Here is a 13,936-nt window from a genome sequence, read left to right on the forward strand (position 1 = left end):
TTTGAGGCTGATTTAATATAATTTATTAACAAGGAAGTTGTTTTGCATACACGGAGATGACAATGCAGTGGTAAGAACAGGAGATAAATAAAGAAGCATTTCAAGAAGGTAGAACATTAACTATCTTGTCTCTGTTTTGGAGAGGACATGATTGCAATGGTGATTGACAGGGAAGACTGTACAATTATTACTTTGGTTGGTGGTTATTAAATGTGGGCATGATCACAGAAACTACAGAAATGTGAGGTTCCTGTGGTTGGTCATAAGGCCCAGGTCAAGGTTGTGACTTGCAGGTCAGAGAAGAACAGGCAGGAAGGGAGGAGGAAGTCTTACCTGCAGCACCTCTCCAGAGGCCGGCTGGCCCCGTCTAGCAGCAGCATTGCTTCTGGCAGCAGCACTTCTGGCAGCAGCACTTACACTGGCAGCACTTCTGCTGACAACAGCCCTTCCCACAGCCACAGCCACAGGAGCCACAGCCACAGGAGCCACAGCCACAGGAGCCACAGCCACAGGAGCCACAGCCACAGGAGCGACGGCAGCAGCAGACCACGGGGACGCTGCAGCAGCCCCCACAGCAGCCACGGCAGCAGGGGCAGCAGCTGGAGCAGCAGCCGACCCGGTAGCATCTGCAGGTGGTGCAGCCACCACAGCCACCACCACAACCACAGCTACCACAGCCACCACCACAGCCACCACAGCCGCCGCCACAGCCACCACAGCCGCAGCCACCACCACAGCCACCACAGCCACAGCACCCCATGGTGTCAGTAGAGAGGATTCAGGGGAGGTGAGGAGTGATAGTCAGGAGGTGAGGGAGGATGATGCCCCTTCTGCTGGGGGAGCCCTTATATACCACCTCTGGGAGTGGGAGAGGGAGGACACATGACCACTTCCTTGTTGCTATCTGCCTCCATTTACATGGAAGAATCCATCATCTCTTATTTACTTCCCTTTTAGATATCTTCCCACATTTTCAGTTTTGTTCATTTTTTAAATATTATGTTTTAATGTGAGTAAAAAAAGGCCTAAGAGTTCCAGGGAAGCATTCTGGGAACCAGGCTTTCAGCAGGAATGGGCAGACTTCTCTGTGCATCCATGATTCTCAGGGGACATGCACTGTGTGTGTGACCTGTGGGCGGGGCTTACATCCTCAGGCAGCCTCTGGGCCAGGTGATCTGTGGGCTTTGAGAGGGATTGAAGGGGGGCGGGGGCGGGGAGGGTGGGCAGAGGGAAGGTTAAGGCACCGTCCCAGACCTGAAAGAGCTTGCAATAGAAAGTATAATCGGGAGCTGGGGATGCGAAAAGGGTAACAGATTCAAAGGCCGCTCCAAGGCCAGATGCCATCACTGGATTTGCTGACCAGTGGAAATGTTTAGTTTTTACCTCTTCATTTGGAGCATAGCATTGTGACTGGTCTTCTCACACTTGGGCCGGAATGATTGTTTTAAAAACGGAAATAAATCCTCTCACGCATCTGCATTTCAACGATGTAATGGTTGGTGTGTTTTGCTTTGGATGGGAACTCCTTCTTGTCCTTGATTATATGATATCAATGGATGTCTGAGAGCAACAGCCCTGTGCTAAGTAGCATGACCTTGGCAGCTCTGGAGCAGGTGGGTCCCTTAGGGAGTGCAGGTGGAGAGACCAGAGACACAGGAGGCCTGACAGGGGAGAGGAGTTTGCACCTGTACGGAGGAGTGTGTCCAGGTGGAATGTGAGGGATGGTGACTAATACTAATGCTAAAAATACATAAGGCAAGAACATGAGAGTGAGAGTGGGCTCTTCATCGCGCATGCTGCTGTCGGAGCATCTGGGGCCATCACTGAGGGTGCTGGGACCTGGATGTGGGCACGGTGGCTCTCAGATTCCCCAGCTTCATTCTGTAACAGGTTTGCTGCTCAGAGTCTATTTTTCCCCATCTGGTAGGATTGTTCTTCGGGAGTTTGAGTGCGAGGAAATACTGTAACGTGATTTCAACCGAATGTATGGAGAGAAAACCAGTGAGATGTGGAAAGGAGCCCATAGCAACTGGATGCCTTCTTACTGCCAAATCTCAAAGATTCAACTGTGTTTCCGTGAAAATGAAGATCCCTACAACATGTTAGCATCTTGTTTGCTTCTAACATGACCTTAAAAAGAAAAGCTGAAATAAGCAATTGTCAAATATAGTTCAGAAGAATGTAAACAGGCATAATCCTAGATACCCTATTTAGAAACTGTAGTAACAACAACAAGGAAGTGACCACTGGTCATGTGCTCTGGATCACTCCCTCTCCATCCCCAGAGGTGGTATATAAGGGCTCACCAGGACAAGGGGCATCACACCTTTCTAACCTCCTGAATCTCCCTGCTCACCTTCTCCTGAGTCCTCTCTACTGACACCATGGGGTGCTGTGGTTGTGGTGGCTGTGGCGGCTGTGGCGGCTGTGGTGGCGGCTGTGGTGGTGGCTGTGGTGGTTGTGGTGGTGGTTGTGGTGGTGGCTGTGGTGGCTGCACCACCTGCAGATGCTACCGGGTCGGCTGCTGCTCCAGCTGCTGCCCCTGCTGCCGTGGCTGCTGTGGGGGCTGCTGCAGCGTCCCCGTGGTCTGCTGCTGCCGCCGCTCCTGTGGCTGTGGCTCCTGTGGCTGTGGCTGTGGGAAGGGCTGTTGTCAGCAGAAGTGCTGCCAGTGTAAGTGCTGCTGCCAGAAGCAATGCTGCTGCTAGGCGGCCGGCCAAGCCTCTGTCCCCGGGCAGCAGAGGCCTTTCCTCCACCCTGTCCACCTGCCCTACCTGCTATCACCTGGCATTCTGGGACTTAGCTCTTGGCCTGTGACTTTGGTCCTGAATGTGGGTTCCTATCTTTTCTGCTTTCTGTGTTTTTAATGTTCCTACCCAAAAAGTTTCCATTCAACTAGTTTAGAGCCAAAACAAAGACAGGACTATGGCCTTGTTCCTAAAGAAAAGCTAACCTCACTGAGCTTAATCCAATAGGGTCTCGATTCCCAATATTCTCTACCTGTGTCTGATTATTTCCTCCCATTTATATGTTTTTCTCTCTGCCCCCTTTCCCACTTGTATTCTTATTTGTCAACAGCTGTTCTTTACATTTCTAAATAAAGTAAAATAATCGTTAAAAGTTTCCCTTTGCCTTTATTTTTGTTTGACCATATCCTACCTCCTGGAAAATCTTAATCTCCCTTAAAAGGCTGTCAGCAGAAGTGCTGCCAGTGTAAGTGATGTTGTCAGGAGCAACGCTGCTGCTAGGCGGCCCGTCTGCTGGTGCGGGTGGTACCCAATCTGTTGGTAAGACTGTCGTCCTGTCCATCCTCTTGCTCTCCACCCCTCAATCCCCATGGTCCTGGGCTGTCTTCCTGTCTTTCTTTGAAGTTTTTCATCTGAAAAATTTTCAAACTATTAAGCACCATCTCACAGAAAGGATATCAGCTCACCCCAGCACCCGAGTTATTGTGCAAATTGCTCAACTCAGCCAAATTAAATCATGATTCCTAATGTTTGGTTTGATGGCTATGCTCACTGCCTGTCAGCTCTGTTTTTGTTCTATGTTTCCCTGTCCACATGCATCCTTTTCCCCTTTGTGTGTGTATACACTGAGTGGCCAGATTATTATGATCTCTGAACACATAATAATCTGGTCACTCTGTGTATATCCTATATAATAAAAGGCTAATATGCAAATTGTCCCCTCGACCAGGAGTTCAACCAGCAGGCAGGCCCACCAACTGCCCATGTCCCCTCCCCCTGGCCAGGCTGGCTGGACCCCACCCATGCACGAATTCATGCACCGGGCCTCACACGCCAATCAGGAGCAAGTATGCAAATTAACCCAACCAAGATGGCAGTGGCCATGGAGAGAGCAGGAGGGAGGCTTGGGTTTCCCTGGCAATGGAGGAAGCCAAGCTTTCCTCACACCCTGGCCATCCCAGGCCTTCACTCAAGGCTACAAAGTTTGAATTATAGAAGACAAATAAATCCCAACATAAATGGCGGCAGCCACGGAGCTGGAGAGAGCAGGAGGCTAGGGTTGCCCCCAGCGATGGAGGAAGCCAAGCTTCTGAAGCCCTGGCCTGCCTTGGCCTCTGCTTAAGGCTACAAAGTTTCAATTATAGAAGATAAATAAATCCCAGATACCAGGGCCTCTGCTTGGGTCGCCGGGGGGGGGGGGGGTGGCTGGCCTGCAAACCACCACAGGCCCCTCGCCCAGGCCATCCCATGCTCCAAGGGAACCCCCACCCTGATCCGGGACACCCTTCAGGGCAAACCAGCTGGCCCCCACCCATGCACCAGGCCTCTATCCTATCTAATAAAAAAGTAATATGCAGATTGACCATCACTCCAACACACAAGATTGCTGCCCCCATGTGGTCAAAGATGGCAGCCCCCACGTGGACACAAGATGGCTGCCACAAGATGGCCAGCAAGGGAGGGCAGTTGGGAGGGACCAGGCCTGCAAGGGAGGGCAGTTGGGGGGGACCAGGCCTGCAGGGAAGGGCAGTTGGGGGGGACCCAGGCCTGCAGGGGATTGCAGTTGGGGGGACCAGGCCTGCAGGGGAGGGCAGTTAGAGGTGACCAGGCCTGCAGGGGAGGGCAGTTAGGGGCAAACAGGCTGGCAGGGGAGCAGTTAGGCATCAATCAGGCTGGCAGGGGAGTGGTTAGGGGGTGATTAGGCTGGCAGGCAGAAGCAGTTAGGGGCAATCAGGAAGGCAGGCAGGCAGGCGAGCAGTTAGGAGCCAGCAGTCCTGGATTGTGAGAGGGATGTCCGGCTGCCCATTTAGGCCCAATCCTGGTAGCCTGTTACTCCTGGCTACGAACCTGTACAGCATATTACTGTACAAAAAAAACAAAAAAAAAGATGAAATCAAGCCCAAAAGCAAATGATGCAATCGATAAACACAAGGTGTATGAGACTGTTCCCGGAGTAACAAGACATACTGTTTTATAGCAAACTTGGTTGTATTTTTTTTAATAAGTAGAAAGAGTTCACTCTAAAATAACAACAAAATTATTAGATGCATAGAAGTTTAGAATATATATTTTTAATATATATTCTTAATCATTTTAATCTAGATCAACAGGTATTTTTAAAGAATATTTTTATTGTTTTCAGAGAGGACAGGAGAGGGAGAGATGAGAGAGAATTATTGATCTGCTGCCTCTTGTACTCCCCACACTGGGGATCAATCCCCTAGCCTAGGCATGTACCCTGACCGGTAATCCAACTGTGTACTCCTGGTTCACAGGTTGATGCTCAACCACTGAGCCACGCTGGCCAGGCAAGATCAACAGGTTTTAATTATATTTTATCTTTAAAAATTTAACTAGCCCTAACTGGTTTGGCTCAGTGGATAGAGCGTGGGCCTGCGAACTGAAAGGTCCCAGGTTCAATTCCGGTCAAGGGCATGTACCTCGGTTGCGGGCACATCCCCAGTAGGAGGTGTGCAGGAGGCAGCTGATCGTTGTTTCTCTCTCATCGATTTTTCTAACTCTCTCTCTCTCCCTTCCTCTCTGTAAAAAATCAAATATATATATATATAAATTTAACTATATTAACTTTTAAAATTTTGCGTTTGCATGGAGTGAATTTTCCATCTCCCCTCCCCAAGCTTTAGATGTTTTTATGTTTTATTTCTATTTTCTATAAATACAGTATAGTTATGACCTTTTTAAAATCCAACTCAACCATATTTTTTATAATTTTTAGTTTTTTACTGGGTAGTTTAGCTTAGAATTGCTTGATTATTAAGAATTCAAATGCCCATATATCCATCATCAGGTTTCATCAATTACCAACTCAGAGCCAGTCTCATTTCATCAATACCCCAAACACTTTCCAAAAAGATGATTTGAATCTTGTATCATATAATTCGATAAAAATGTCACTTGTATCTTTAAAAATAAGGGCTCAAAAAAGCATAAGCAGAAACTACTATCACACCTAAAATGTTAATAATTTTCTAATATTGTCTAGGCAATGTTCAAATTTCCCGAATTGTCTTATGTTTTTAGTGTCTTGATATGAATCAGAATTCAAATAAAATTCACACATTGTGATTGATTGAGAAATCTCCTAAGACACTATCAATCTCTTTTCTCCTCAAATTTCATTTGTTGAAAAAAACTATAGTTTCCTGCCTTCTACTAGTTTTTGGTGATATTCCTGGTTGTCATTTAATAAATTCTTCTGTCTCCTCTATTTCCTGTAAATTATTCAATCTAGAAGTTCATGTATTATTTTAGTGATAACTGACATGTTTGTACATATTTTTTTGCCATTATAGTTCCCCCTGTTTCATGTTCCTTAATTCCCCCTTTCTTCCTTTAATTCTTTTTGTGTTAATATTTTTCTATATAATATGTTTTATTCCTCTTTTCTGTATAGCAATTGTGTAATCTGTTTCCAATGTTTTAGGGAGTTGGACTTGAAACGTTAACTCTTAAATAAACAAAGCAATGGTGTTTGAGGGTGGTGGTGAGCGTTGTCTGCCCGGGGACAGGCAGTAAGGGGGAGAATTATCTGAAGAGAATTTGAAAACACTAATAAAACTGATTAAAAGTCTGCCTTCATTTTATTACTCCCATGATCCAACAGTTCTAAGCTACAGTTCTAAGCTATGATGGTGATAAAATCTGCCTCTCTGCCCGATGGACTGCTAGCATACTCCCTGCTTGGTGACTAGTCACTAATTTTTATCCTCCTCCAGAGCAGTGTAAAAATCTTTAGTTTTGAACATTCTTCTACTGACTCATACTCTTGTCCAGTATTTTTTAGTCATCTGTTTGAAAACGCCTCAAGATAAATATAAGTACAGATGCTCTTCGAATTACGTTGTGTCCTAATAAGCCACTGCCCATCAGCACCACTTTAAATTATCACCTCTCTCTCTCTCTCTCTTTTAAATTTAGCCTGTAAGAAATGGGCCCCAGATTTATGTGAGTGCTGGCTTATGAAGACAAATTCCTAAGGTGAATTCCTCTGTCACTGCCCTGATTAGTTTTCTTTGTGAGCCTGCCCCCGACCTGCCTTGTTATTCCATATTATGTCCTGTTGCACTCACGGAGGATGCAGCCCCTGGGTTGCCACTGAAACCAACATTCCAGGTCACTGGGAGAGAGCACATGACAGATTCAGTGCTTCCTTATCTATCTGGTCTCCTGTTAAAATTTTTTTTACCAATTCGACCACTGATTAAAAAAATTATATTTATATCCAGAAATTTTGAATGGTTTGTAAGGTGAGGATTTTTCTAATATCTAACCTATTGTTGCTTTAATAGAAGTAAGTCTTTCTTAATTTAATATTTTTAAAAACACTTGTTGAAATTTCAAGCAACTTTGGAAACCCCCCTTCTCCTTCTTCAAGCTCAGTCCCCCAATCCCATCTCCCTGATTGATTCGAATGAGGGGGGTGGCATTGAGGCCATCTCCATTAGAACAGAAAAGTAAGAAAACAGGATGATGCTTGAATGATCACCTCCCACACTAGCTCAAAATCGATATAAGTGGTTATTTTGTTTGCTAATGTAAAGCTGGCCTTCACCTTCAGCTATTTGTTGAGTTAAGACACCAAAGTAGACGATGAAATAGTGATACCTAAGACCACACATATCACATGTTTGAGTTAATGAGTGGGAAGTAAAAACACTCATCTGGACTGGATAATATCACATACATTAAACACAGGGGAAATTTTTCAATTTTGACATATATGAGGCTGCCCCAAATCTGAACGAATCCCCACTTCATGCACTTAAAATAAAAGCATCACTATTCTACTTTTGTGAGGTAATCTTTCTTTAGAGTGCCCTTTCCCTTACTAAGCCCTTTGGGGTTACAACTAATATCCATTTTCATGATTCTGACTTTATGTAATTTAAGGTAGACGAAAGTACCAGTTATCCTACTTAGATAATCTAATGGGTGTGCAATCAGGGCCCATCTGGCGAGTCCCAGCGGGCTGAGTGCAATGGCTTCCTGCCAAGAGAGCTCCAGTGTCACTTTGCATTTCCCAGTGAGGACGGGAAAGATGGCAGCACAGCAGCTGAGGTTTTCATGACCTCGAGGGGCCACTTAGCAGCACTGGCTTCTCCCTTTCCTGTTTCATGTCTATACTTCCCACTCGTAATGGTGACGAGGTTCAGGACACACTGCTTCAAAATGCGGCACCTTGGCACACTGAATGTTTTTAATGGGAGGAACTTGAGATGTAGCAGGTGCAGGAGCAAGTCATAAGACCCTCATGTGAGAGGTGCCCCCCCATACCCGGAGGAAAGGAGCAGCCTTATCTCTGAAAATGAAGGGGCACTGAGAGGGGTTGAATGGATGGGCCATCCTTTTCCCCCAGTTTATTCCTCTTATTTTTTGTACTATCACATTCTTTCATGACTCTACATTCTTCACCAGAACTAGTATAAAAAGCCCTAACCGGTTTGGCTCAGTGGACAGTGTCAACCTGTGGACCAAAGAGTCCCGGGTTCGATTCCAGTCAAGGGCACATACCTCAGTGGCAGGCTCCTCCCAGGCCCTGGCCCTGTCTGGGCTCTGGTCAGGGTGCGCGCAGGAGGCAACCAATCAATGTGTTTCTTTCACATCAATATTTCTCTCTATCTTTCCCTCCCTCTTCCACTCTTTCTTAAAAAAATCAATGAAAAAATATCCTCGGATGAGAATTCTAATATATATAAAGAGCTAGGTGGCATCACGACTGAATGGTGGCGTCACCATGAAGTGCATGGAGCACCTCTAGGTCTCCTCTCTCCTCTCTCCTCAGCCCCTGAGCTGCTCACCAGGAGGGGGCGATGTTGGCGGGGCGGGGTGGGGCTGGGGACTGTTGAGTGGCGGTGGTGGGCTGCTTCTCACGGTGGCTGTGAGCTTAGCAGAGCAGTCACCCAGGCGGCAGCGAGTTTGGCGAAGCAGTGGTGGGGCGGGGAGTTTTGTGGAGCAGCTGCAGGGTCGGAAAGCCTCACAGAGCAGTGGCAGGGCGCGGGGAGCTTCACAGAGCGTCCAGAGGTGAGCTTTGCAGGGTTGCAACAAGCTTCGCGGAGCAGGTGAGGGGCCACGAGCAACACGGAGCATCCCGGGGCAGGGAGCTTCGTGTAGCGTTGCAGGGCAGCAGAGGCCATGCGACGGAGGTCAGGCTAGGCCTCGGGACCCTAACTGCGCCTCTAGTCCTATCTAATAAAAGAGCAATATGCAAATTAATCATCACTTCGCTACACCCACAAGCCACGCCCACCAACCAATCAGGAGTGAGTATGCAAATTAACCCAACCAAGATGGCTGTGGCCATGGAGCTAGCAGGAGGCTTGGGTTTCTCCAGCAATGGAGGAAGCCAAGCTTTCCACACACCCTGGTGGGCCCAGGCCTCCACTCCAGGCTACAAAGTTTCAATTATAGAAGATAAATAAATCCCAGATCCCAGGGCCTCCACTTGGGTCACCAGGGGGTGTGGCCAGCCTGCAAACTACCACAGGCCCCTCGCCCAGGCCACCCCATGCACCAAGGGAACCCCCACCCTGATCCGGGACACCCTTCAGGGCAAACCAGCCGGCCCCCACCCATGCACCAGGCCTCTATCCTATCTAATAAAAGATTAATATGCAAATTGACCATCATTCCAACACACAAGATGGCTGCCCCTATGTGGTCAAAAATCCTGCCCCCATGTGGACACAAGATGGCCACCATAAGAAGGCCAGCAGGGGAGGGCAGTTGGGAAGGACCAGGCCTGCAAGGGAGGGCAGTTGGGGGCAATCAAGCCTGCAGGGAAGGGCAGTTGGGGGGGACCCAGGCCTGCAGGGGAGAGCAATTGGGGAGGACCAGGCCTGCAGGGGAGGGCAGTTAGGGGCAAACAGGCTGACAGGGCAGCAGTTAGGCATCAATCAGGTTGGCAGGGGAGTGGTTAGGGGCAATCAGGAAGGCATACAGGCAAGCAGTTGGGAGCCAGCAGTCCTGGATTGTGAGAGGGATGTATGACTGCCCGTTTAGGCCTGATCCACAGGCAGTCGGACATCCCTCGAGGGGTCCCAGATTGGAGAGGGTGCAGGCTGGGCTGAGGGACAACCCCCTCCCTCCCCCCCCGCTGTGCATGAATTTCATGCACTGGGCCTGTAGTTAAAAAATTAAAAACTAGTATAAAAACGCTCAGGTTTAATTATTTCTTTGGGTCTTCATTTTCTTTTGAAGGCTCCTGTGTTACATATAATATATATTAAATAAATGTGTATGCTTTTCTCTTGTTAATCTGTCTTTTGTTACAGAGACCCAGCTGAGAACCAAAAGGAGTAAAAGTAATTTTTCTTCCCCCCAGTATCAAGAATTGCTTTTAATAGGTTAAGCCTCAAGGTCACGCAGGGAGGGAGAGGGTGAAGGTAGTGAGATTCGTGAATGGAAGAGGAGCCTCCTTGCCCACTCTCTTAATCAAGAAGACATTGATGTTTGTCTAATCAGTTCCCCATCCCAAAGGGTATCTCTGCAAATTGGAAGGTGGAACTGGGGCAGGGTAGGGGGATGGAGAGATATAGTAATGGGCAACTGATTTGTAACTAGTTGTGTGTTTTGATGTGACATTTGTGGGAAGTTATTACTTCATTTACCTAATTAAAAGTGAATTATTTTTAAAAATTAACCTTTTTGAGATTTTGTGTGGTTATTTACACACTCCTTCCAAAACCCCTTCATACTTCAGACATGGATTTCATCTATTTTTTAAAAGATTTTCCCAGAACATTCTATCATCGGTATATCACATCATGTTCTCATGCATTCAGTAAAGATACTTTATAGTTATTATCTTATATAACTAGCTGTGTACTCAAAGATTCTTACGTTTTCTAGCTGAGGTAAAAAGATTATTTAGCTTTTCTCATGGGCCTTTTTCCCTAACCTGCTAACAATCTTTGAAATGTGCTTGAAACCTCTTTTTTTAAAAAGATCTCCATGGTCCTTTCAAATTGGAAAAATCCATAAAGAGCCTATATTATAACAGTAGTTTTAGATATGCTAAAAAAATAAAGGAAGAATTACATCAGAATGTCTGAATGAAGCCTTTTCTCTCATGAATCTCTGTGTCATATAAAAATGCTGAGTCATTGTAGTTTTTAAATTCTAATCTTTTAAAATGACATTTGGCATTATATTAAGGAGCTCATGGGATATCAAAAGTGCATAATAAATGATAAATTCACATTTGTGATTGAGATTAGGTAGTTAGCAATCAATATATCTCTGCATTCTTGGCTTTTAGAGTTTAATTCAAGCATATTTAATTAGATTCCTACCAAAATCAATTTTTAAGAAGGTTGCTTTTCAAGACCAGGTACCTCCAATAACAAATTTTGGTCTAGGGAAATATTTTATAGAAATAGGATTTGTCTTCTGTTATGCCTTTGGACTGTATATTTTTTGCTTACCCTACTCTGGCATCTGCGTAAACTTTAAAAAGTTTTAAATAACTTTTCATGAAAGAACCTCAATAAAAGTTGTTCTAGCATTAAGGAGGTTGGCAGAAATGATAAGAGATGATAGAAATACAAAGAAACATTTTAGAAGAGGGTCTTAACTCTATCTAGATTTTCCTTGGTGGAGCAGGTGAAAAGATCTGGAAATATTGAATTTCCTGGGGTAACAAAGGTAATGCTTGACCTTTTCTGCCCAATTTAATTCCCTCCCCCATGCTTTTGATGTGTGTGAATATTCAAGAGGTCAAAGTGTATTGATTTTCTAAGAAAGCAGACATTTAAATCAGGTCAGGAAAGATAGATTAATGGATTATCTTCATCTCAAGTTCTCTTTTGCCTACTTTAGTTATAAGAATAAATTAATTTCAATTTAAGACACAATGAATTTGTGGAAAAATAAAGGAACTATCTAGAGATTGTTAATGTAAAAGTACTTTGAAAACATAAGTGAATCCTAACAGTGTTGACTAATGTGAATAGATGTTTATTCAATTAGGAAAAGAGAGAAATACACCCATGAATTAAGTACACTGTGGATCAGGAATGGTGTGTTTTACACTAGCATTTAATTTGTGTAAGATCTCATGAAATAAGTATTATATTCTTCATTTTATTGATGAAAAAACTGAGACAAAAAAAAATACTGTATCTCTGAGGCAGGGGTGAGGGATTGGGTAGAGGGTACAGATGAAACAAGATTGGCCATAAAGTAATAATTGTTAAAGTTGGATGATGGGACATGAGACTTCATTAGGTAGTCTCTCTATTTTTTAAAAATACATTTGAAATATTCCAAAATTAAAAGTGTTTTAAAAGTCACTAATAAATCTGAAGATTCAAATCCATATTTTGCTAATTTCAAACTTGCATTCTCTCCATCATATCACACACTTAATAATTTCTGAAAAACTGGAGAGTAAATTGCAAGCTGGATAATAAATCAGGAATTCAAATTTTATTTCAGAAAATAACAATGGCTTGTTTTATGATCTTCAAAAGGATTGAATCTATCTGACTCTTAGTTTTAATATTTATTAGTTGAAGATTCCTTCCTTCTATTGAACAAGTGTGAGATTAAAATAGATTATTTTAATGTCCTGGTGGTATTTCATTTACCTGTGTTTTCTGAAATGACTTCTTTTTACCTTTTTGTTTTGTAAGAGGATAGCTCATTTGACACCTGTTTTGTGTCAAATAGTCATAGAAATATGTAAGATTGACCATTTTGTTCATGAGACTAACTAGGTTTCCAGAATTTGTGAATAAAACTTTCCTATGATTGAACTTTAGCCCCGGCAAGGAAAACCCTTTTGCTGTAGGAAATGAGAACCACTTTAACTGGAATGACATTATGGCTCTCTCTTGGGTAGTTCTTTCATTCCTTCACCTGCTTAATCAAAAGGTTTCTTAATAAATGGGATGTATCTTAACTACATCTTATTTATATTTCTCAGTACAAATATTTTTTATTGACAACATTATGTTAAATGAAAGAAGCCAGATTCCATTTATACGACTTTCTAAATTCACAAAGCTAACAGGGATAGAAAACCCATTAGTGATTGCTGGGGAGTAGGATGGAGGGAGGGGAGAGAAGGGATTGACTACACTGGGGCATGGGGTACTGTGTGGGCTGAAGGAACTGTTCTTTATCTTCATTGTCAGCTCTGATGGGGAGAGGATTTCTTTAAAACAAGAAAGACTACTGCAATCAGGAGAATGCTCTGATTTCTGAAATCTGCAAGCATTTTAAAAATCAAACAGAAAAAGAGTTTTCTTTTACGGGATACTCCTTTGCTATAGGGCAAGCGGACATGAAGCAGGATCTTTGGTGGAGAAGCTGGACCAGCAAGGGGAAATGAGCAGTGTCCCACTGTGGTCAGCTAATTCTCAGGAGAAGCTGATAAGGTGGAGCACGTTTCAGGTGTGTGTGTGTGTGTGTGTGTGTGTGTGTGTGTGTGTGTGTGTGCATGCTTGCTCAGGGTTGGGGGGGCAAGCAGGGCATAGTGACCTGTAGAAAAGAGAGAAGAGCCAAGCGAGGCTGAGAAAATGCACAAGCACAGGGCAGAGGTAGAGGAAGGATATTTGAGCTGTGTGTGTGTGTGTGTGTGTGTGTGTGTGTGTGTGTGTGTGTGTTGTGCTGGCAACTATAGTCTCCATCCCAGCCCCCCAACATTGGGTGCAAGCAACACATTTGGAATCCGGAAGCCACAAGAGACGATGATAGTGGGAATAGCACAGGCATAGGCGCAAAAAGCCAGCTTAGATACCTAGGATGTTCCAGCAGGAAGGGATAGACAGGTGACCTGTCTCCACCCCTGCTTTGAACCATTGGGAGCCTGAGATCCAGGCAGCCATGAACCTGAGTCACAGCCAGAGATGGGATTTAAATTCAGGGCCTCCAATTCCCAGGTCACATGCTATCTGGGGGTCAGAACTTACAAGGCCCACAGTCCAGTTACCAATAGCCATAGGGGTCAT

The 13,936-nt window shown here is 44.7% G+C and overlaps 2 protein-coding genes across 2 annotated transcripts; one reads left to right on the forward strand and one right to left on the reverse strand.

Moving 5' to 3' along the window:
• Positions 1 to 367: 367 nt before the first annotated feature.
• On the reverse strand, positions 368 to 760 carry LOC308248758 (small cysteine and glycine repeat-containing protein 8-like; the record flags this gene model as incomplete). Its single annotated transcript, XM_080669048.1, has 1 exon — positions 368 to 760. The coding sequence occupies one exon, from the start codon at positions 758 to 760 to the stop codon at positions 368 to 370; it is 393 nt and encodes a 130-aa protein (XP_080525174.1).
• Positions 761 to 2,384: 1,624 nt separating this feature from the next.
• Positions 2,385 to 2,705, forward strand: LOC308247964 (uncharacterized protein; the record flags this gene model as incomplete). Its single annotated transcript, XM_080667846.1, has 1 exon — positions 2,385 to 2,705. The coding sequence occupies one exon, from the start codon at positions 2,385 to 2,387 to the stop codon at positions 2,703 to 2,705; it is 321 nt and encodes a 106-aa protein (XP_080523972.1).
• Between the last annotated feature and the right edge of the window lie 11,231 nt (positions 2,706 to 13,936).

The sequence above is a fragment of the Plecotus auritus genome, assembly GCF_963455305.1.
Source record: "Plecotus auritus genome assembly, chromosome: 5".
Taxonomy (NCBI): domain Eukaryota; kingdom Metazoa; phylum Chordata; class Mammalia; order Chiroptera; family Vespertilionidae; genus Plecotus; species Plecotus auritus.